General features: G+C 39.5%; 1 protein-coding gene across 1 annotated transcript in view; it reads right to left on the reverse strand.

The window, feature by feature from the left end:
- The window catches only part of ZFPM2 (zinc finger protein, FOG family member 2), a 318,876-nt gene that overhangs the window by 179,908 nt on the left and 114,365 nt on the right, over positions 1 to 24,603 (reverse strand). The window contains exon 4 of the mRNA XM_072151339.1: positions 8,845 to 8,969. Within this exon, the coding sequence (XP_072007440.1) occupies positions 8,845 to 8,969 (125 nt within the window). The remainder of the gene's footprint in view (positions 1 to 8,844; positions 8,970 to 24,603) is intronic.

The raw sequence follows: 24,603 nt of genomic DNA on the forward strand, positions 1-24,603 counted from the left end.
AATCAAGCACATTGACTTACTGGTGTGTGCCCCCTCTGGCAGGATCTGCTCTTTTTTCAGCCTCTAATGCCCTGGTTTTTACAACCAAATAACCTTGAAAAATATGCTAATGAGCCTCAGAGGCTCCAGACTCCATAGTTGTTAATTGAGCCCAGAGCCCCTCAGGCTCATTTGCATAATTTTTGAAGCATTTTTTTAAAACATGGGCGTGGATCCTGCAAGAGGTGGCACACACCGGTATGTAAGTGTTTTTTGTTTAAAATCATTGAACCTGGTGATAGATTTCCTTTAATGGGATTTCATGGGATGTAGATATTGGATGTAGATGGTTCAACAATATAAGATTGGTGGTGGTCCGACACTTGACACCCTCCAATGATCATCTTTTTGTACTGACTGTAGAATTCAGATTCGTAGAGCAGCCTTTATAGCATTGCCAAGCACAGTGCCTCACATAGCATAGTGTCTGTTCCTGGTATTACAGTTCAGTTTTGTTAACTTGAATGACAGCATTTAGATACTGTGATCAAAAAACGTGAGGTGATGGGCCTTTGCCGGGTGACTAAACGTTACAATGTAAAGGGGTATTAGGGGTGTTATGTTTATTACTTATGACATATACATAGGTTTCATCAGAAAAATATCTTTTAGAATGTGAGTAATCAGGTCTTGCTCTCGGTACCATATGAAAACAAATGTCCATGTAAGAGATTCGCAGCTTGAAGGGGTATTCATAACTGGGCATTCACATTTAATTTAATAAATCTAAACTATAGATACATTTCTTCAATTGGATGTTATTTTTTAAAAAAATGTCTGTATGTAAAGATAATTTTCCATGATGTATTCATATCTTTCTGTAGAAACAAGATAGTTGTCCTTGGATACGACCCCTTCTGATGTGATCTGGACCCTTGCAGATGTGTCAATGCAGGCCCTATTGAGTCCTGCCTGACCACCTAGATTCACTGTTCATTACCACAGGATGTCTCCAGCAGTGGAGGTTGTATCCAAGGACAACAATCTCATTTCCAAGGGACAACATGGATATATTTATGGGAAATGATTAACAAAGGAAATATTTTTTAAATAACATCCAGTTGAAAAAATGTATCTATACGGCAGGTGATTTATAGCAAATGTCAATGCCCAGATGGCAACACCACTTTAAGGCCACCACAATGGGAGATGATTATAAAGGGATGTCCTGGTTGGAGGACATCCATTTGAATCCTTAAGGCATATTGAAAAGCGGTTTGTGTTTGTAAAACTACTCTTTAAGGCTACAGTCACATGGGGGCACATGTATCATAAGTCTGACTTTGCCTGTTTTTTGGGACTTTTCTTGGCTATTCTGCTGGTCAGATGTATCTTACCGGTTTTTCTTATTGATCTTTAGTGAATTAGTTTCCAAAAGTTGTAGTCAGTTCCAAGTTTTTCTACGCCTGGTCAGGGGCAGCCGTAAATTTGTACCAAAATTTGAGGCTTTTTTCTGACGTTTTACAAAAGTCTCAACTTTCACATCTGGATTGAGGTGATAACTCGGGGAACACTGCAGAAAACTAGACTGTTTTAGGCACAAAAAAAAGTCACAAATGAGCACAAGCACCATAAAAAGTCTCAAAAATGAAAGAAAACGGCAAGCCTAAAGTTTGATACATGTGCCCCATGGTGTTTTTGTCATACATTGTAAGAATATGTCGGGAGGATTACATTTTTTTTTTTTAAATTTATGAATCTAACCTTAGCCTCAAAAAGATCACTTTTTAACAATCTACATTTTGAGGTCCTTCAATGGACTGTGGTCACATAGGGGCACATTTACTTACCCGGTCTCGTCGAGATCCCCGAGGTGCATTGTCCAACGAGGATTCAGAGCTGCCCCGATTCACTAAGACCGTGCGTCCAATTTCCTGCATGTGTCGCTTCCCCACTCAGATCCGCCGGAGCTCACCTTCTTCTTCCTGGTGCATGTAAGTGCGTGTCTTGCGACACAAATTGATTTGTTAAATTCTGCAGTTTATCCGAATCAGTCGGGTTGTTCGACGGCCATGCCCCGCGATTTGTGTCACATGAAAGCCGGCGGCGATGCGCCCCAATCCGATCGCGTGTGACAAAAACCACTGTGCAATTCAAGGCACATCGGAAATATTCGGGAAACCCGACGGAAATACGTCCGACGGACCCTTAGTAAATGTGCCCCATAGTGTCCTTCTACTGAGAAACTTGTCTTTCAGCTTTAATCTTTGGGGAAAACCCAGTAGCAAGTGATTGTTCGCTCCATGACTACTGCGGAGGACACCGTTCCTATAAAGATCAATAGGCTAACCATGTAAGACTGTAGGTCCACCATAATCAGATAACAACGACCTATCCTGAGGATATGCTATTAATTAAAGACCATGGACAACCCCTCAAAGTCCTAGACAACACTTATTTTCTCTCTATATGATCCATGGAATAATAAAATAGTCTTACACGGGCAGGGAAAAGCCATTTTTTTCTTTCTTCGTCGGATACATCCATGAATTGCAGGTTTGGTATTGTAACAATGATGTAAAGGGCATGTTAGATCAGCGATACAAAGTCATTCTTTATTCCAGCTCAGATAAACTTATATTTTTTCCTCTGCAAGGACTTCACTATTCAGATGAAGAATACCAGCCACAGGAGGGGGACAAGCTATTTAAAGCATCCCTATACCTACAGACGGCCATGGCATCATGCATAATCCAGGACGTCCCTTACACTGCGCTGCTTTTTTACTCTTCTAATCACAATATTTCCAACACATCGCTGACAATAGGCTATTGAAGTGTTCACACTGACCTTATTCCCAGTGGCCTGCGCGTAGATCAAAGACAGAGCATGTAAAAAGCTTGTAACTTCCACTAACACCTTGTAAAACAAATACAATTTATGGATGTGACACCAAAGACGCTGAGATAACATGTATTTTGGTAACATTTGATTCCTGAGTTCTCAAAGCCTTAATTTCTATAAAGGCTTGGTTTTTTGGGGGATGGGTTGAGTTTTTAATCATGTGATCCTCTAAAATGTTACTTCTAAAATATACCCCATAAACTTTGTTTTTGAGTATATCATATTCATCCGCCAAATCCTAACTGGCATCTTATATAGTCCTACATCTTGCATGGGCTAGTAGGAATTAAAGGGATTGTCCGTGACTTTATAAAAAAACAAAGTTGGCCGGGAAGGGGCTGTTTAAAAAAGTAAACATGTACTTACCACCCGATGCTCTTCAGGTGTCCCGTGCTGCTGTTGCTCCAGTCCATGCCCCAAGTAAACAAACATGGCCGTGGAATCAGCGCTGCATTCAGCTTCCAGACGTCCAAGGTGGCCGGCCACACCCACCCGTCCCTATTCATAGCATTATATATGCGGGACGAATGGCTTTCGGGTCCGGACGGAAGCTGAATGCAGTGCTACTTCCACGGCCATGTTTGTTTAAACCCAGAGGGCACAGGAAGGTAAGTCCATGTTTATTTTTTAAGCAGCCCCCTCCCAGCCACCATTGTTTTTTTGTTAAGTCTCGGACAACCCCTTTAAAAAATAGCAGACCCGGATTTATCTTTAATCGATCATGACAACCCAATCCATTCTAATTTTGTTTTAGACAAGTAGCGGGGGTTATATAGGAATGTCCAAGACAATTGGAATAACATAGGTTCAGACCAGTTTGATTTGGGTTCCGACTGAATTTTTGGAAAAATTTGTTGAAGCTTCATAAAGTCGAATTCTGGGTAATTTCCTCATCTCTAGTCTTGATGTGTATTAATAAAATTCATATAATACTTATCAGAAGACTCTTAATGATAAATAAGACAAAAAGTCCATGCCATAATCCCAATCCAATAAAGATCAAGAGAAGGACATTGGGGAACGGCCTTCCCTATAAACAGAATCTGCAGAAAGTTTACAAAAAATAAGGGCGTACCAGTCACAATCTCTGACGGAAAGCTATTTATAATGAATTCCTCTTTGTGAAAGAATCCGATGGTCCCTGAGATAAAGGTTTGGGTGCCAAACTGGGTTTTATCAAAAATGATCATAATGATAAAAGATAAAGCAATTCATGTAAATTAGCTTTTAAAAACATCTAATTTGTACTTAAAGGGAACCTACCACCATGATTCTACCTATAAAGGTAGAACAGGTGGTAGGTGGATGTATGGGACGTGAGGATAGCCCTTTTTAGAGCTAATCCTCATGTCCCCGCTATCTTTTAGAAAACTTTATTAGGCTAATACGTAAATTTTGTAGCTGTGTGCCCCCGTCCGAGAAGTTGGTGTTCTGCTCATGCGCAGAGCGCAGGCCCGCGACTGCGCGGCCACAGCTCCGGCTTCTCGGACGAGGGAGCACAGGTACGAGGAGCTGAATGCCGAAGATGTAAGGGTAGGAGTAGAAAAGAGGGTAATGGGGCGTGGAGTAGCCGCGATGTCCGGCCTCATGTCCGGCAACTCCGCGCCCCAGTAGCCGCTTAACAAAATTTACATATTAGCCTAATAAAGTTTTCTAAAAGATAGCCGGAACGCGCCATTAAAAACTCAACCCATCCCCACAAAAAACAATCCTTTATAGAAATTAAGGCTTTGGGAACTAAGGAATCCAATGTAACTAAAATATATGTTATCTCAGCCTCTTTGGTGTCACATCCATAAATTGTATTTGTTTAACATGGTGTTGGTGGTAGTTACGAGCTTTTTGCATGCACCTCCTTTAACTGCAATTATCTGTTAACCCTTAATCCTCCAGTATTTACTATGCTTAAACGATAACCCCCATGAAAGGGTTTATGCAGTGCAAATCATTAAAATACTAGCGTCATTGCACTATTGCATATGATTTACTGAAGGAGGGTGGATCGATACTATATGTGTTTATCCAGTGTTTAATGTGTTTTTGGATCCCTTAGACCTTTCCTTTCTGTGTATGGTGGTTCTCACTTTAACAGATTTTTTTCTACATTTGGCAATGTGTGCAGCAATCTGTATATAGGTTCTATTATGGTCTTGATGTGTATTGGATATAGGCTTCCATACTCATTATCAGCAGCTTCTGAATCCTTTCTAAAGTCCGTCCTATCAGTGGCATCTAACAGCTCAGGGTAAGGAGCTTTTCTCACCAAGAACCTTCTAAATGTCCTTTGTTAAAAGGTCTCACATCTGAAAAGTCATTTCAACTTACATGATTCACAACCAGGATTAGTATATAAAGAAGCTGCTAAACATGGAGAATCGATTGGTAGAGACTCGCTGGGTTCCCTAGATGAGGCAGAAATGAAAAATATTCTCTCAGCTATGGAATTGGGGCTAAGTGAAAATAACATACTGTACAGTAAGGACAACCCTCTTGTAGGCAGCAAGGTCTCATGAGAGAGACTACTGACAGAGGTCTCTCTACTGGGACACCAATGACCATTCTCCATATCACCTATCATTGGCATTCTAGTTTTTTTCCTGCTTTTTCTTACGCTCTTCAATTAAAATGAATGGGCAGTTAATGGTCCTTCAAAATTGTTGAGCTGAATATATCGGGTCAACATTTGCCGAATCTGCCAATTCGTATGACCAACCAAACTACAAGACCATCTAACATGTATGATGCCTCGTGACACTCCCAATAGTAGATAAAGGAGGACAAGTTGCGATTCTAGTCCTTGATCATTTTGTTCTCGAGAGATAAGCTGCCATCTGTCTGGGGCTCTCTCCATTCATTAGACATGCACTTTTGGCCTAGCTGATTGAGACAGGAGAGATAGCTGGCAGCACAACTAGTATTCGGCTCAAAGTTATCTTGTGTGAATGGAAGGCTCATTTATACAGTGACCAACCACTAAACTATTGCTGGTTGCAGGAGCCTCAAACTTCAGACAGATTTTTTGGCCATCTAATGTGCATTAGATGTTTAGACAACATTTATTCGAAAGATGATAGTCAAAAAGGATTGGACATGTTGTTGACCCAAGGTGCTAGGGGTATGAAGCAAATATTTTTTTCCCTCTACCATTGAGAAGACAAGTAAACTCAACCGAACCTACCACATAAGGTATGTAGAAGACCTTCGGAGTAACTATTACCCAAAAGTCTCTTAAGGCAACAGTTACTGAAATTCATGGCCACCTGTACCTGACCTGGGTCCCCGGGAAACTCATTTGCATTAAGATGAAAATAAAATCTCCAAAAGGAGGGAAACAGGAAAGTTATGTCTGAAAATCCCTAATGAATGGAGAGATATAGGAGCTCTTTAAATATGAAATACCTGCCCTATTTGTGTTGTAAATATATGTAGACAGTAATGTATATACCAAGACTTGTAGAAAATATATACCTAAATATACAGACCATTGACACTCAGTGACAACACCCCATCTGTCATATTTTGCGGATGCGGATGTAGAGTCGGGAACGGCTTAAGACGTCGGTAATAGTGGTGCATTGTACTGTAGCCACATTCACATATTCATAATTGAACAGTTCAGCCAGATGGAACCACACATTTAGAAATTTACATTCTAATATTTTCACAAGAAAAATGCTTAACGTGATGCAGGGCTCTTAATCCAGTCTGTTATTTCCAGCCCCGGCAGTAGTGATATGCTCAATGCTCCTCTATGTAATTTCTCCCTAACTTATCAAACATCTCCCATGCTTGTATGCCACCACCACAAAATCCTTAATTTGAGAAGGGCCAATATACACAACCAATATGAGGTGAGAGACATTAACATAAAGTCATTTTTTTTGTAGTCTTCCGAATCTGTGCTTTACACTTCATTTATTTTCTGTGTCCTATGCAAATGCTAAAGGTGGCTCCATATGACCTCGTTACTCAAAGTGACCTAGACAGTGGGGCAATGGATTTTTGGCGCACACGATCGGATTTTGGTGCAATCTTTGGCTCCGACTTTCATGTGACACAAATCGGTGGGGTGGGGGTGGCTGTCGGATTTAAAATTCTAATTGTGTCGCAAGACATGCACTCACATACACCGGGAAGAAGAAGGTGAACTCCAGGGACCTCAGCAGGGAAGCGACACATACTGGATATTGTGTGCACGATCTTAGTGAATCGTGCCGGACTTCATCCTCGTTGGACAATGCACCTCGGGGATTGTGACAGGACCAGGGAAGTAAACATGCCCCAGTATATTTTACATAAAAACTGTATACTACACTTTTCCATCCACAATGTTTTGTAAAAAAAATATAGCCATCACAGAGGCCGTACAAACATATGGACGACAGATCCCACTGTATGGCATCCATCGTTGGCCACCACTAGATATCTCAAATAGCTCCAAAAACCCACTAAGTATATGTAGATTTTTTTCTTGGAGCTTTTTTTGTATCACCGTGACTGTATAATGTGGGTATGTAAACAAACCATTTTTCAGATGTCGGGATTGCTGGCTAAAATACAACACCATACTAGACTGCTTCAATGATGTTAACATCCAAATGGAAAGTTATGTTGAGGTATTCCAAGAATAAGTGAAGAAAGATGGTTAAAGGCATCTTTTAACTGTGAAATAAGCAGGTGAGATACTTTCCAGTTAGGGGAGGAGAGTAGGTTGACTAGGCAACATGTACGACAATAGGCTTCTACACATAAGTACATGTAGATGTTTCATTATGACTGGGGAAACATCATAAGGCTTAAAACATGGAGTGATCTTCACTCTAGCTTAATTCATGATTCATTTCAGTCATCTGGTTAACTTTGATTATTCTTGTCCCTATTTATGTCCTTTTGATGAAATTGAGTTGTTCAAGGCAATTCACACATTGAAGTTCTACTGCTCCATAGTGTGGACCAATGTCAGGCTCTAGTGGTAGCCCTGATGCAATAATGGGCTTTAAAAGATTCATTATTTGTGGAGCCCGTTCTACATGAATCTGGCACCTGCTGCACGGCCCCAACAGAGGGCACTCCTTTTTTTGGTGCACAACATGGGGCATGCAACACATTTCTGTTGGACTATGCATGTTAAATCTGGCGCACGGTCCGTCTGAACACTGAAATGCTCAGTGCAGAAAGTTGTGTCGCATGCAGCACAGCGTATTTATCCCACAAAACGGTCTCGTGCAACACAAATGTGGTGTGGACACTTCTTAAATACCTGTGCAAGCAGTTTGCATCTAAAAGAATGTGCAAAGTGCAACAGAAGATTTGCGCACAGTCCTTAGTTAATGTTCCCCAGTGTGTTTCTTATTTGCTGATTCTCAAAAAAATTACACACCAATGATTATAAAGATGACAAAAAAAACATCAAACTTGTATTAGGGCACATTCTGTATTGGAAAGAGGGCTCTGTGGGTTAAAGGTACCCAAAGCCTACATGAACCAGTGGCGTACATAAAAGAGAGGAAGCCTATAGAGAAAAATCTAAGTGACTTTCCTTTTATTATGTAGTTAAGTCATCGGGCCTGAAGAACCTTGTGTTTGTTTCTATCGACATCCACTGCTCTTCATTGGGTTAAGAACAGTGGATGTAGATGGATGGATGTAGGTCTTGATTGGGTCAGTGGGATCAATCAGGATTGGGCTTCCTTCCTTCATGGGCATCATAACGGCTGCATAGTTTGCCAACAACTATTTACATCCTTAGATACAAAACAGGCCTGTATCTCTTGCCGGAGACACAGGTCAACGACACCAAGTTTCCCTCCAGCCTTAGAACGTTGTATTCTATCAGCTTGATTTAGGTGAAGGTTGAACAAATACGTCTACTGTTACTCATCACTTAGGATTAATCCTAGTATGAAAACATTATTACTATACAGATTGTACAGACAGATTATAAAAAAAAAAACCACATACCAAAATGTTGTTATCATTGTTCAAGTCCATCTTGCCAGCGAAGGGCCCCCATGTTGTTCCAACTGGAAGTTGTTGTCGACTCTGAATCCTCCGTTCTCCGTCCTTCTGGAAAGCTTCCAATTCTCCTGCAGACACAGAAATGGAGACATGTGCTGAACACTTTCGCTTTCCTTGACAACATCCCCATCCTCCCTTCTGTTTGTTTTACAAGTTCTTTTTCATCGACGCCAAAGGAATGAGAATATCTTTTAATATGGAAGTCAAGATGAGCATCTGCAGATTCATCACGGCTTGTACATTGTTGTATGTTATAATTGCTAACACCGGTTCTCGGCATCATACAGCATCAGCTTTCCCACAGTGGAGATGGATGATTGGTAAATGTTAACTTTACTTTACACTTTACTGTGTAGCATTTCTCCTCTGGGAGCCAAATTAATAAAGCTTAAGAATAGACGTTTTTTTTGAAAAAATTCAGTTCAGAAAAAATTCAGTTCAGGTGCAAACTAGCATGTTGTGCCCTTCCGGCACAGTGCAGATGCCCGCCGGGATTCATCAGTAGATTCCAGGGGCGTATGATGGTGCCGGGAGTGAGGCAAAACCAATACAGGCAGTCCCCGGTTTACATACAAAATAGGTTCTGTAGGTTTGTTCTTAAGTTGAATTTGTATGTAAGTCGGAACTGTATATTTTATAATTGCAACTCCAGACAAATTTTGTTTGGTCTCTGTGACAATTGGATTTTAAAAATGTTAGATTGTCATAAGAACCAGGATTAATAATAAAGCTTAATTGCAGACACCTTTGATAGCTGTTATAGCTGTTTATTGTAGCCTAGGGCTAAAGTACAGTAAATGACCAATTACCAGAGGTCCGTTTGTAACTAGGGGTCGTCTGTAAGTTGGGTGTTCTTAAGTAGGGGACCACCGGTATATATACTCCAAAAGGGACAGATTCACAACTCTGGACTACGCTGTTTCAAAGTCTTTTCATCTCATCAGTAAAGTGGAACAGAACAATGGATACATCTAGTGGTGGTGTGAACTAAGCCATTTTTTGAGAAACCTACTGGGAGGTAGAGGTAGGTGAAATAATAATGAAAAAAAAGTGTATCTACCCTACTTTGGCTCCCCATTCCATCATATTGGTACCCTTCTGCTCACTTACAACCCTACATGAGAAAGTGTTGTTGGTCACAAGAACCCTTTGGCATATCAATGGCCTCGGCAAGTCCCATTGGCATGTAATAATTGATTTCACTGTGGGACCACTAAGACCATTAATTGGTGGACAGTCGAATCAGAGACCACAACGCTGGAGCAAAGAGTAGGCAGGGTAAGTACACTTTACTTAAGTTTTTATTCACCGACCACTACCCTTAATGGAGGTTCTCAAAATTACATTATGTAGTATAAATTCTAGTAAAAACACTATTAAGATGTTATTAAAGAGGAAAAGAATTATTAAAATTGTTAGAAATACGTTTCTAAAAGGAAATTGGAATGAGACAAAGTGAGGAGTGGGATATTTACTGGATAAGTAGACAGCCCGAGAGGTCAGGAAATCTGTAGTCTCCTCTTATTCTCTAGCAAAGCCCAACTGGAAACAAAGCAAATTAAAACACATCATAAAAGACAAGAGCCCTGATAACAGGGAGGCTGAGATCATTCCAAACTAATTTTATCTCCACTCTCGTCTGCTCCTGCTGTGGGGACATGTAAGCAAAGGCGATTTGATCACCGAAATGTCCAAACTTCCACGTGTGAATCTCGGCAGTTTATAATTTGGACGGGATAAGTTTATACAATATGGCTGTGCTTGTCTCATTATCCCGGTGATTATCTGCTCATGCCAAGTGGAAAAGCAATATCATCTCGCTGTGCATTCCTTACCACTGACTCAATGTATTGAATGACTCCTTTATTTTTTTCAAAGTGACTGTCTCCGTGGTTGGGTTTGTGTTTATGACATTGCCTATAAAAGGCAGACGTGGCTCATGCAGAATAATGGAGACCGAGGCACAACTTGAACTTTAGGACCTGGACGTGACGTTTGTAATAAGGCCCCACAATTATGATGAGTCATTTCTAATGCTAGTAGTAGAGTAACCATTGAATACCCTAAGGCTTTGGTGTGGAAATGTGACCGCAACCTCTCCTTCCCCTGTTTGGGGAACATCATACTGTTTGTTATAGACAACTGCAACACCCCTGCCTATGCAAGGCAGAGGGGTTGTTGCGAATACGTCCCAACATGTAGCTTGCAACCTGTGTGGAGTCTGATCAACCCACAGAAGATCACTACACAACACGGGGAACACTGCAGCGGTAGATCCTACATGGGCAGGCAGGAGTTAATTGTTTAATGTGATGTCATTCCATCAGCCAATCACATCTGTTCTAATATTGTATTGTAAGCTGGGACTCAATTGGAGGAGTAGCTAGGCTAGTGAGAACAAGTCTAGTCAGACAGAGGAGACAGAGGAGAAGAGACAAAGTAGAGCAGAGTTGGAGTTAGTGAGAGTAAAGGGGTATCATCCTACCTTCAAGGGTGATATCTGAAGTAACCCGGGACAAGCTGAAGCATCCTACTAGGACACAGCTACCTCCCAGCCTGCCCTTGCATCCAGGCAGGTGATCAATCCCTGTGATTCTCTCCAACTGCACCCCCAGCATTCTACCATTGTCAAGATTCGTTTGGCGCATTATCCATTGTTCCTGTCGGTTCCAATAAAGAACTGTAAGTTACTTTTGTAAAACGTCTGCCTCCATCTGGTCCCTGCTACTACGGCTGTCACCATCACGGGCACCCTATCCACTGCACAGGGACTCCTACTCCAGACCTCAAAGGGTTGCCCCAGGGAGAACTACTACAGCAGCCTCTCCCTCATCATTTCTTGCCAACACCACCTGCTGGAGACCTGCCAGGCCATAGGACAGCCCTCCCATCCCCATACCAAGCACCGTGACACTAGCGTGCCTAGGCCGCGACCACCAGCCACTCAGGTATTCTGGGCCCCGGCTGTCTCCAGGCCCCATGAAAAGCCTAGGGATGTTGCAAGTGGCGTCACAAGCAGAATTTCTACTTCTGTGCCTTATTCTGGCACAACCATAAATGATAAAAGAGCAAGTAAAAAAAACTGAAACAAGGGTGGGACTGCTGATCCCTGCTCACGGTGGAGGAAAGAGTCACTGTACTTTCTGTGTTTAGCAGAGGTGAGTGTGTTCATTGCTGTGGATACAGATGTATCCTACTCAGAAGAGTGAGGTACAAGAAGTCCCCTGTTCCCTATTAAAAAGTTACCAGACTAATCATCATATACATTCTATAAGTTCACTATATGTTTAGTGAATTTACTTATAGGAATCTCACTGGATTTGCTGCTAAATAACTGAATGCAAAAATGCAAGGTATCATGGGAAGTGAGGGCAACTTCAATTTGACTAAGCTTCAGGGTAGATACAGGAAGAGATTAGTCTCCGCCTGCTTCACTTCTGCTGAGGAGAATTCCTGACAAGCAGCTCCAGAACAGAAAATGCCATAACTCTGGAAAAAAAAGAGAGAGGAATACAATATAGGCATTGTGCTGTCTGCTTTTAAAGGGGGATTCACATTTGACAACTTGGTAAAAATTATTATCACTCTTATTACATCAGAGTTACACTTTAAGGTTTTCCAGGACATAAACACTCCTCAGGTCATGGTATTGGATTGTTTAGGGACCAACACTAGCAACTCCAATCAATGAGATGTTAAAAAAGACAACTAAATTCATACTGGTAATATAACCTTTTTACTACTTACCAAGCACAGTGCCTTTTATTGTTTAGTGGCTTTACTTGGTATTTCAATTAAGCCGCATTCACTTGAATGAGAATAAGCTGTGAAAGCTTTCAGGCATGGAAAGTGAGAGTGTGCACTCATATGAGCAACGCCGCTGCTTAATCAGCTAATTGATGGTGGTGCTAGGTTTTGGACCCCCACTAAACTTATATGGACCATCTACTCTAGGGATAGGTCAGCAGTGTTTTAATCCTGGAAAAAAAAAACTTTGAATTACTGTAAAACAAAAATAATCTGGTTTTGTAACTAGTGACTTGTGTTTTCAGAGGGATGCAGGGAAGACGCAGACCACCTTGCCCAGAGATGTAATATCTGTGACATAATTATTGACATCATGAGTTGCAAATGAGAAGGAATGATATGCTATGCTACACACAGTTCATGGGCAATGGCTGCACATGTCAAAAATATATATTATATATTTATATATATTATATATAAATATTACCACTATACAAGGCATTGGTTCGGCCACCTCTGGAATATTCTGTCCAGTTCTGGGCACCGGTCCATAAAAAGGATGCTCTGGAGCTGGAGAGGGTTCAACAAAGAGCCACAAAAATGATAAGGGGTATGGAGGGTCTTAGTTATGAGGAAAGATTAAAACAACTAGATTTATTTAGTCTGGAAAAGAGACGACTACGAGGGGACATGATTAATTTATATAAATATATGAATGGTCCATACAAAAAATATGGTGGTAAATTGTTTCAGATTAAATCAAATCAAAAGACGAGGGGGCACTGTCTCCGTCTGGAGAAAACAAGGTTTAATCACCGGAGGCGACAGGGCTTTTTAACTATGAGAACTGTCGATCTGTGGAATAGCCTGCCTCAGGCGCTGGTCACAGCAGGGACAGCAGAGAGCTTCAAGAAGGGTCTAGATGCCTTTTTACACCTAAATAACATTGATGGTTATGTTATATAGAATTGTTTCCCCTATATCCCTTCCTCATCCAATCCCTTCCCTTCCTTGGTTGAACTTGATGGACATGTGTCTTTTTTCAACCGTATAAACTATGAAACTATGAAACTATATACTGGGGGTAAATACATCAGTATATACTTTTACTGTATAGACAGTACAGCAGGGTGAGCGCTTTATGGCAGTCATAGTGAATTTAAGCTAATATTCTGAAAGTCACTATAGATTAATGTGGTAGTTAGCGAAATGTGAAGTGAAACCCTTCCTTGAAGTACAGTAGTAACAGAGTATTACATACTATAAGTATATAGTATTAATACCTTATCTTATCTAGATTTCCATCAATAATCCAATCACTCACTCCTATACTCTAATAATAATAATAATAATAATAATAATAAAAATACTCTAATTATAATAATGAGATGACTCTGCTGCCCCAATCTACACAACAAAGCTGAGATGTAAGATGCAAATTTCAGGTAACTGTAAATTCTCCAACGGTCTTCTTCAATATTTCCGAATTTTGTTGATGACATAAGACAAAATACTACCAATTATTTTCAAAATTTTCATAGAGGTTCTACTCCCTTTACATTTTCACTAATAATAGCAAAAATGTTTTAGTTTCCTTAAAGGGGTTGGCCACTTATAGCAAACTTTAAGTATAAGACCCTAATAGAGTCATCCAGACCGTTACCTTAAAAATAAGGTATAAATAGTAAGCGATGAAAGGATTCCAACCAGGACACCGTCTGCATGTAATATGGAGTCTTCCCTCTTTGTTTTAGTGCCTTTCCTGATAAGTCAAATACATTTGGGCAGGATAATTATAATTCTGTGAAATTATGCTCCATATACACGAGGCCAGGGCTAAATAATGGGTAAATGAATAAATGTTAAATTGTATAATTTATTATGTTAAATAGTTGGCAAACATCAACAGTTCTGTGGTGCTGCATCTGCTAAATATCAGGAAAACATAAATAACATCCACATGAATGTCATATTCCTATACTTCCCCTGTGTATGGCTTGAAGATGGATAAGAAAATATTCTGAAGTAGAGAAGTTGTCTTTGTTTATTGAAAATAGTGCACTAAAAATTTGTGCATAACAGGAACATTCTGGAATTTCCTTTATTCTATGTAATAGTGATAAGTTAGGTCTGTACTTACTAATTCATAGTCGAAGAGTAGACCCAACCCACTTGGGTTTAGGGTTCGGGTCTGCGCTATACTTAACCGAGACTTGTTGCCAGATTGGCGGCCATATTAACGCCCATAGCAACTAGTCTTGGCTTTGCCTGGTGAGGGGTATTCCCTTGGCCAATCACAGCTATAGCTAGTAGCTAGGGACGTTAAACTGCTGGATTGGCTGTTCTGCAGGAATTATGCAATATGTCCGGATCACATGGGGCTCAACCAAAACCCAAACAGAAAGTTTGGGTCCGCTCTTCTCTATTGGAGAGCAGTCCCATGCTAGTCCTCGTCCCCGTCACTAATTAGGAAAATTTACACTTTTCAATTTAAGGTTTTAAAAGTCTTAAAACTTGGATTATCAGCAACAGGAAGTCTGCTGAGGCATATTATAGTTTGGTATAGGGTACTACTTGATGCTACAAAAAATCAGGTTAAATTAGTGATTTGGGTGAATTATCCATTGGGGCTTTGTCAAATTTTTTAAAAGGCAGATCATTTTTTATAAAAAGGTCCTATCTTATTATTCCCTCAAACATCCCCTCTCCCTAAACTCTGGGATGAATGATGGTATCAGAAAGCCACCACTTTGAAAGATTCATCCAAAGTATATCAGAAAAGATTTTGATTTGATTCAGTGCCTGAAAAATGCCAGGTTAGTACCAAATCTACAAACCAACAAATAGATTCCATCATCTCTAGGCAGAAGTGAAAAACCGGGTGTTGTATAAAGACATACCACTTCTTCCAATCTGATGACATATTTCTCTAAGATCATCCATTCCTGCCACAAACTGCAGTTTAGTCCTGAAAAAGTAAGCCACAGGCTTCCTCATGATCTTGCACAACATATCGGAGGAAAATAAAGGGAAACTGCTACATTTTTAGCCTTGCTTTACGACACCTATTCTGAACATTGGGTACGTGCACAGTAAAGTGAGTTGAATTCGGCTTCACTGGGCACAATGAGGCCATTGGCCTAATTTGGACTCACATCAGAGGTTACCTGGTACCTTGCCATTTGGTTTTCTTTAAAATGCTTAGGAAATTAATATAATTAAATACCCGTTGATATTTAAGAAACAAAGATTGTTCCCATTTTAATCTTTTATTAAAGTCAACATGTGTCCATCAGAAGGGATATCCACCATCTGTCATACAAGAGCGGTGGAGACATATTCATCTGGATACAGATTTGCCAGCTTGAATTGCCGTCGCTGTCTCTTTATAAAAGGCAGACGGTTTATTTTTAAGTGCAACTTCCAAATCCTGCGGAGTTGAGATTCAGATCTCTGCACTGTCTCAGCATTCTGAAGTCAAATACATAGAACTAATGTAGCTTGTTCTCTGATCTTCATCTCGCAAGGTCAAAGACTGATCATACAAGGTCATCGTGAAAGGAAAATAAGCTGCTGAATTCAATTTCTCAGGCATAAAATGCAATGAAAAATAATATAAATAGTATAGAGATGGGGATCTACCTCTGAAGTATACCAAATACCACTGAACATTTATAGACCCAACATGAGTAGAAAGAGAGTTGTCTTCCAGCAATGAAGGTCACAGGCCTCTTATAACCAGCTACATCTTGATACACCCAAAACTAAAGGCGAGAGGCCATTTCTTATTTATATATGGAGAAAATTAGTATTGGGCATGAAAAACTTATTTTTGAAGCTCTGACCCACCAATTCTTCAAACACAAAAATTCTTACAAAAATAACATTGGGGCTATTGTTTTAAGTAAAGGTGTTTTATTGGAGATTGAAAGTCCCTGTAAGATTGCTATTAGATTTCTTACCTATACTTTTGCATGTAGTGGACCACAAACACTAAATTTACTTTATTTTTGGATATCCTGTAATTGTAACATTTAGGCTACATTCACACTGCCTTTGCCCGTACCGTAGCGGGCAACGGCAGTGCACGGGGAGAGGAGGAGGAGGTGAGCGCAGCTCACCCCTGCCGCTCTCCATAGGAAGTTATGGCACACGGCGCCGTACTATCTTTTTCCGTGGTACGGAGCGGTACGGTGCCGCACGTGTGCTGCACCGTACCGCTCCCGTAGGGCACCGTGCGCCCATTGCCGTCTATGGGGGACGTATATCGGCCGTATATACGTCGGCCGTATATGGGTCCCCCATAAGTCAGTGTGAATGTAGCCTTAGTAGTATTTGGCCCAAAAAAACTCTAGGTTCCCATATGGAAAGTCTATAACTGAGTATGTATAGAGTTTACATGCCTATAGACTTGTTGTTGAGATTTGGTGTAAGAGGTGACCTTTGCATAATGATGCTAAAGAAGAAACACAAACTGGTTGCCCAAAACACAGAGGATTAGTGATCAAAATCGTAGAAATTAGAAAAAGTCAGCAAACCACTTATTCTGACCACTAATGGTTGTGCAAGTAGAATTGTAGGTACTTGTCCTGAATCTTAATGCTGTCAATGCCTCATCTGGGAGGTTGCAGGAGCCACCAAATGGTAATGCGGAGGAAGATACAAATGGAGACAATTTTGGACGATTGCTTAATGATGACAGTTGCTCCAGGTGGCTTTTCCCTTATCAAGTGCTTTGTACTGAGTAAGACCAAGCCTCCTGGAACAGCTGTCATCATATAATAATAGAGGTGGAATAGTGGCTAAAAGTAGACATCGTTCTGATGTCAAAACACATTTTCTTATGAAATTTAACATCTAATCCACACCAGCTAATCCCTTCTTGTTTTTACAGCAGTGCGTGGAATCTACTCTTTCTCCATTTGCATTTTCTTTAGCATGTCAGTGATGATGACATGTAAATCGGGAAGAGAAAGAAGTCAGCAGAGATCACATCAGCTGTATAGAGTAGACCAGGATTGGAATCAGCAGATTTGTAAATTTATGTAAATTATAAAATGTTATAAAAGTTTATGGATAGATGTAAAATAAAAAATAAATAAATACGGTAAGTCCCTAGAAATCAGAACTTTGGAATAGGTTGCGCAATATAAGAAGATACATAAATAAATGGCAATATCCTCTCGAAAACTAGAAATTGGAATGATAGCTTAAAATAATAAACTATAACATTCACTCTTGTAAGATCAGAATCTATCCTATATAAAAAGATGGCACCATGTTTCCCGATAAAAGGCGGTGAATTCTACTATCTCAGTCTCTTTACAAACTAACTTATCCCGAGTACATTTCATATGATTGTTGACTTGCGAGAAAAAAGTGCATGGAAACCGTAAATAATAAATAGATTAAACTCCAAAAAGAAATCTTATTTATTTCCTTTCCTCTTCTATTCCAGTTACCAACTTCTATGGGGAAAAAAACTCTTTCATCCCATGCAGCTCCGAGATTCAAAATGATGCTTTTCCTTAGAAAAAAAAACCCCAACAAGGTCTGTGGACATGACATATTTATCTGATAGGACAAGAATCGTGAAAATCTCCGAAAACCTTTATAAAATATAATTCACTTTCCCTTCTGTCAGTGACATTTTTCATTTGAAAAGGGTTCAGACTCCGTCAAACAGTGACTCCTTATCTCTACCTGTGGATTTACAAGCGGCCTCTCTTTAAATGGATTAAGAACTACAAACTTTAGAGCAGATAGTCAACAGATACACAAATACTAAAGAAAATTTAAAGCATGGAATGTATGGCAAAATAAACAAGCCGCGGCGATAAGGCATCTCGTTGCTATGAAATCTGAGGAGTCTCGATTTTTGTTCGTGCTATTAAAAGTGAACGTATTCAGGAACATGTCTGGTAAGCCGAGTGCATCTATGTTTAAATAGAAAGATTATTGCCCGTTTTTATCAAGGACCACTTGTAGGACAGTGCAAAAATGTTGCATATTGAAGGATAGTCAACGATCAACTTCCTTAGAGTTTCTATCCTTTTACTACGCTGGAAAACATGTTGACCCTAAAAAATGTTCAAAGAATGAAAGGCCATCCTTTAGCTAAAGGACCAAAGGGGATTGGTCATAAATATTCGAAAGGGTTCTTTACTGTTGCCTCCATAAGTTAATAAAAGAAAACCACAGCCACCAATTTTGGCCCACACAGCTGACTATCTTATGTGTATGAAGGTCTATTGACTTTCTCTTGCAACATATGATGATAGGCAGGGTTGTCATTCACAGGGTAAGGGACGTAACCATGTTGAAACAGCGCTGTCTATAGTTGGGAATCTGTTACTTCTGGTTTGGCTTTAATCCTACATCATGTCATTAGGCTTCCTTAAAGTCATGCTTGATGGTAAGTGGGCTGCCTTACAAGGTAGAGAGAGAGGTGTGGTTTGCTTTGTCCTATCCTGAAAAACTTATTTGCATATTCTCTTGCCATTGAGACTTTAACTGTAGATCTGAACTTCAAGTTGGGCAAGAGCCAACACAAACAAATGGCTAGTACTCAATGGTAATGTTTGCTTTGGTCGAATTTAGACAAAATTTATACGATTTAAGATCTATAAGACTTAAGAATGTATAATCATACCTAACCCCATGCATTGCTTACATTTATAGTACAGTTGATTGGTCCTCTTGTATAAAAATGTTTTGTATCTCTTGACCTCAGGAATGGGCTAAACAGCTGTTGTCTACTCTCCTCAACGTTTTGTAATGAACCAGGATAGAAGATATTTAGTCAATGGATTAAGGAAGTTAAAATTCACGTAAGTGCCCCTCTACTCGGAGGGGATCAGTGGAAGTATTTAACAGTTATCAATGGGATTTTCCGATTTTCCAGATTTTTGATTTAGACATTAAAAGAGACTTGGCAAATCAGGAAGTCAAGTAGAATTTTATAGAATCAAATAAAGTATTAGTCTATCAGTGTGGAACTGATATGGTTGACTGTTTGTTACACTTTCATGCACCTCAAAGCTTTGGCCTCACATGTCTTCTAGTTGAGACTACCAGGTAATATGGATTATTAATGCTAAATATTATAACCATAAATCTATATTGTAAGTGGCCATTGGCAGAAATAAGAAATCTTAGGGGCAATACTAGAGGCATATAATAGATAAGAAAAATCAGTATTCCGTGTTTCCTTCACATCTTCTACATTTTAATAGATTGAATATAAAGAAGCAGGACATGTTATAGTACATCCTGGTCTTAAAGGCCTTGCATGCTTGGCTTGGGATTCCGGGTAAGGAATATGCAAATAAACTTTCCATGGAGGGAAAAAGAAAACCAAAACTCCAATTCTATCTTAAATAAGGCAGCTCCACTTTATTTAAATGTCCATTGGATAATAGTCAAACCAGTGATTGTTTAACTAAATATGAATGACACCCAACTAGACAGCGCTGTTTTGATGTTAATATTATTACCTACCGTCAGTACTTTGTATGGAAATGATTTGGCAACTAATAGGTTGGAAAAGCATTCTTCTAAAGGAGATTGTCTTAGCAGGCCACCTTTTCTGGCAGACAGAGTCTTAAAGATCATGCGTGGTCCACCGTGGATTCTGGGTAAGGAATTTGCAAATGTAATAAAGGAAAACTAAGCCTAAGTCATGAGTAATACAGAATTTTAAAAAGCTGTTTGCTGGCCTGGACCCCAATCAGTAGCATCAGCAAATGATGCAGGCATGGGTCATGGGTGTTAACATTTTAAAAGTTAAACCTAAATTTCAAAAAGTTAATTTGACTTAAATGAAATCAACCACTGAAAAATCACCTAGACAAGAAAGTTATAATTAGCAGCACTGAGCATGGGGACAAGATGTCCGGCACTCCAATTCTGGCATTCCCGCCTCTCACATAACATCACCTCGCTCTCCCATGCTTCCAGCATGGGAGAGGGTGGTCCTGGGGGGTGCTTAATTAGCAGCCCCGGAACAACGGACATCTCATCCCAGAGCTCCGTGCTGCTAATTATAACTTTCTGTTTTGGTGATCCCGGCGTGTCAAGACTAGGTGCTAGCCCCAATCGCAGGTGTTAAAGGTGGGAGAGTTGAGCTGAACCTAGCGCCGAAGTTCGTATAAGGTTCCGGTCTGGTCTGGGAGACTCAAACCTTTAAAGTTTGATTCAAACGGTTCGGGTCTACTCAACACTACTATCAGATGTTATTATTATGCCTCCACACTGAGAAACCTTGACTTTTCCTAGTATGGTAAATGCTACCAGACAAGAACCTTACCATTACAAAAATATTAATAAGAGAACAAAAGAATAAGGAGGACTTCTTTAAAATACATGAATTGAGAAAATGAGAAAATCTCAGAATTTTTGAAAGTTCTGCAATTTACAAAAACGCTTATATCTCAAGATTGAAAAGTGTTTGCAGAAAACACATGAGAAGCACCCATTGGACTAATTAATTAGCGGTCAGAGATAGCAGTGTTAGTATTGCGACCGCTTATCTTATTATGTTGATGTTGCATACTTTCCAGCCAGTGATTAATCAAAGACTTATGATAGCTTTAAAGCCCAGAAAGCAATGACTCATTACACTACAAAGAAGCACTTCTAGACAGATACCATTTCACCTTAGTGGATGCTGTGACCTTATAGATTATAGACGCCCTATTGAAGATCACAAAGACTTTTTAAGTGTCTTCATAATTCATGTTTGGAGCGTATGTTTATTAAATTGGGAGACAAATTTCATTTATTTGGAGTTCTGAGACGAATGCCATACCTGAAAGTAGAATTTCTAATGTCTTAAGAAATAACAAGAACGTTATACAAGGAAATTTTTAAGCAGACCTGCTGGAGTCGTAATTGCTGTAATTCTATATGTGGGCTTGTTTTTTGTGGGACACATTGTACTTTGTCAGGAAACTATTACCAGGAAACTGGAAAAAAATCTTAAAAATTCATTTGTGCTATTATATTACAAGCTTCTTTTATATGACTTTCACTCCATCCATCCAGGACCTCATAGAAACAGATCACCACCCGATGAGGTCATGGAGGGTGAAAGTTGAATCCAATATGGTGGTGCTTAACAGGTTAGCACCCAAAATCAGTGCCAGAACCAATAGTGGGTGTAAGCAGTGGGTGTCTACTGTATAATACAGCAGTCAGCCCTCTGTATGGATGGGGCTCAGCCCTTGAGTGCTCTCCATACAGCATAATGGTGCTGAATCATACTATTACAATGTCTATCTGAGTTTAAAATGTCTGTCTGGGGTAAAATGTTTGACAACATGTGCAAAGAGTTGGTTCTATATATCATTTTGGGGAGGGTCTCAATCAAACAACCTCATTTCACAGCTGAAGAAACAGAGAATGGAATAGAAAGCAGACATCATAGATCTCCCTTAAGTGGTCAGAGCACGTTGCTGCTAATTACCTTCCATTCCTTTGGAACCAGAACTAGGCTGCAGTGCCATGGTACAGCCACTACAATGAGAATGGAGCTTTCTACTTCTTTATCCATTCTCTGCATATCAGCTTCTGAGGACAATTGATCTGTGGTAATGCTGGGTGTTGGCCACTATCAATTCTCATATTGATGACCTACGTAGATCACCAATAGTCTTAGCCTTGGTAAACTTCTCTACTGGCTAACCATGCCCACCTCAACTCCTACTTTATTTCAAATTAGAGTGATTGGTCTACAATAAAATTGGAGAAATCTAAGTTTTTGCTCAAATAAGATTGGGCAAGTTGAATTTTAGCAACCTGAACCTTCTTTGTAGAGTCAGGTCTACTCCTTCGACATAAGACAGTTGGCCTATCCTGCCGAAATTGGAAGGTTTGGTCAACTCAGCACTTATCTACTGTGTATTGCTACCTTAAGACAATTGAATGCTTTGACAAAGATTTACACTGTCTTGAAAATTATTTGGATAATTATTACCCTTTCTTTTTTTTTTACACCTCATGTTTTTATGGACATAATTTTCAATCTTTTCAGAAGAATTCCTTAAAATTTTTGCATCAGACAGGTTAGAATTGTAGGCATTTCTTTCTCATAAGTTTTCCGACCTGAACTTTCCATCTTCCTCAGCACAAGACGCTACAAAGACCTGGTTATTCTTTCTCTACTTTCAGCCATTGTAATTGGCCATAAAGTATCACGAGGCGACAGACAACGTGCGGAGAACTGAACTTCCTGTGTCAGCAGCAACAAATTGAGCAATGCTCTTAACAGTACAGTAAATCCCCTGTGCTAAGAATATATGCAAGTAAATTGGAAATTTGGTGAATGCCCAAAGGCTGCGGGATAGATTAATGTAATTTGATTCCTCACAGTCTCTATAAAAAAAATAAAGAAATAAATAAAAATCACGAATCGCGTCGGCTTTTATCTAAAGTAAACGTTGCATCTGCACATTAGATAAAGCGCCGTGTTTATGCTTCTTCTATTGCTCTTGAACAATGTACTGTAGTTCAAGAAAATATATTATTACTCTCATTTGGCAGAGTTAGGCTGACTTATTGGAAAGACGTTTTTTCAATTTTACTACCGCGATGCTGAAGTCTGAGACGCGAAATGCACTGAAGTATCGCTGAGAACATAAAGTTGAAATATGACATTTTTTACTCAAGTACTCCGGTCAAACCCTGATAAATCATACTAGCCAAGCAGTGATCTTATCCCTCCCGACTTAAATAAATCCAGCCTCGCAAGTTCATGTTGTTGGAAGTTGTCACTAAATGGAACTGTGACCTTATCCGATGTGTGAACTTATCCGCCAGACAGCAACATTTATTGTGAAGATTACAGAATGGGAAAAAATATACTTTGGATAATTGTAATTTTGGCCATATGCAACTTGCCGAGACAACATCTTTGTCATGTGTCAATATTGATGCCTTGTCTGCCTAAGAGGAGACATCTGGAAATGGCACCGTTCAAAAATGTAATTCTGAAATTTTTTATTTCCAACATCTACTTCTCAACCTTGTAATACTGGCTACTGTTGGGCGGCGGATAATTCCTCTATTGTCTGGTTTAATAAACCTATCATCAAAACACACATTCGATTTTATGATTTTATGTTATCGAAAATCTAAAAATTGATTCAAAAAAATTACCTTACAATTTACCGTAGTTTACAAAAATACACATTAGGATGCTTTTGAGATAAGGGAGAGAGTCTATGAATAAGAGAGGAGAAATATATGGACTAATTACGAGCTTGGTATGGGCTACGAAATGTGTCTCCTTTTACTATTGTAATTTTTTGTCATTAATTTTAGTATATTTTATTATCAAGTTTTTATAAAGAAATAAAACGTTAACTTAAAAAAAACGGGCACCGAACGATATTATTTTTTCTTCTGATGAGCTATACACAGTTTATTGAAAGAATAAGGGAAAGTAGATAGCACTACCTGGAAGTGCCTTTAATTGCTGCCATGTAATACCTTGTTTCTCCTGTTGGGGAACTGTAGGGAAATTTCTTTCTTGGGTTCCCTACAGATTACAGAACAATATTTATACTAGTGGTATGTAGATCTTTAGAACTCTTCTACTCTTGTATCTTTCTGGGTGGAATTTTTTAGTTTTTTTTTTTTATATGCAAGACAATGCAAACATTGAAATAATTAGACTAAAGAGACTCTAATAAAGGGGGAGGGGGTTAGGGATTTTCTAAAGAAGAACCACAGGGGTAAACGGATCAAGGAGGGTAAAATAAAACATAATTCAGTGTAGAACCATTGAAGAAAAGTAAATTTTGGTGAGGAAAATCCAAGGTGTGACTCTAGTCTTAAGGTCTAAATCTAACCTTGAGACAATTTCATGTCTCAGGAGAAACTAAGATGTCCCAGGACAACTTAACAGGATTCACTTATTTTAGCCTCATCCATTTAAAACTATTGTTTCATGTT

This window comes from Engystomops pustulosus, chromosome 5, assembly GCF_040894005.1.
Source record: "Engystomops pustulosus chromosome 5, aEngPut4.maternal, whole genome shotgun sequence".
NCBI classification, from domain to species: Eukaryota; Metazoa; Chordata; class Amphibia; order Anura; family Leptodactylidae; genus Engystomops; species Engystomops pustulosus.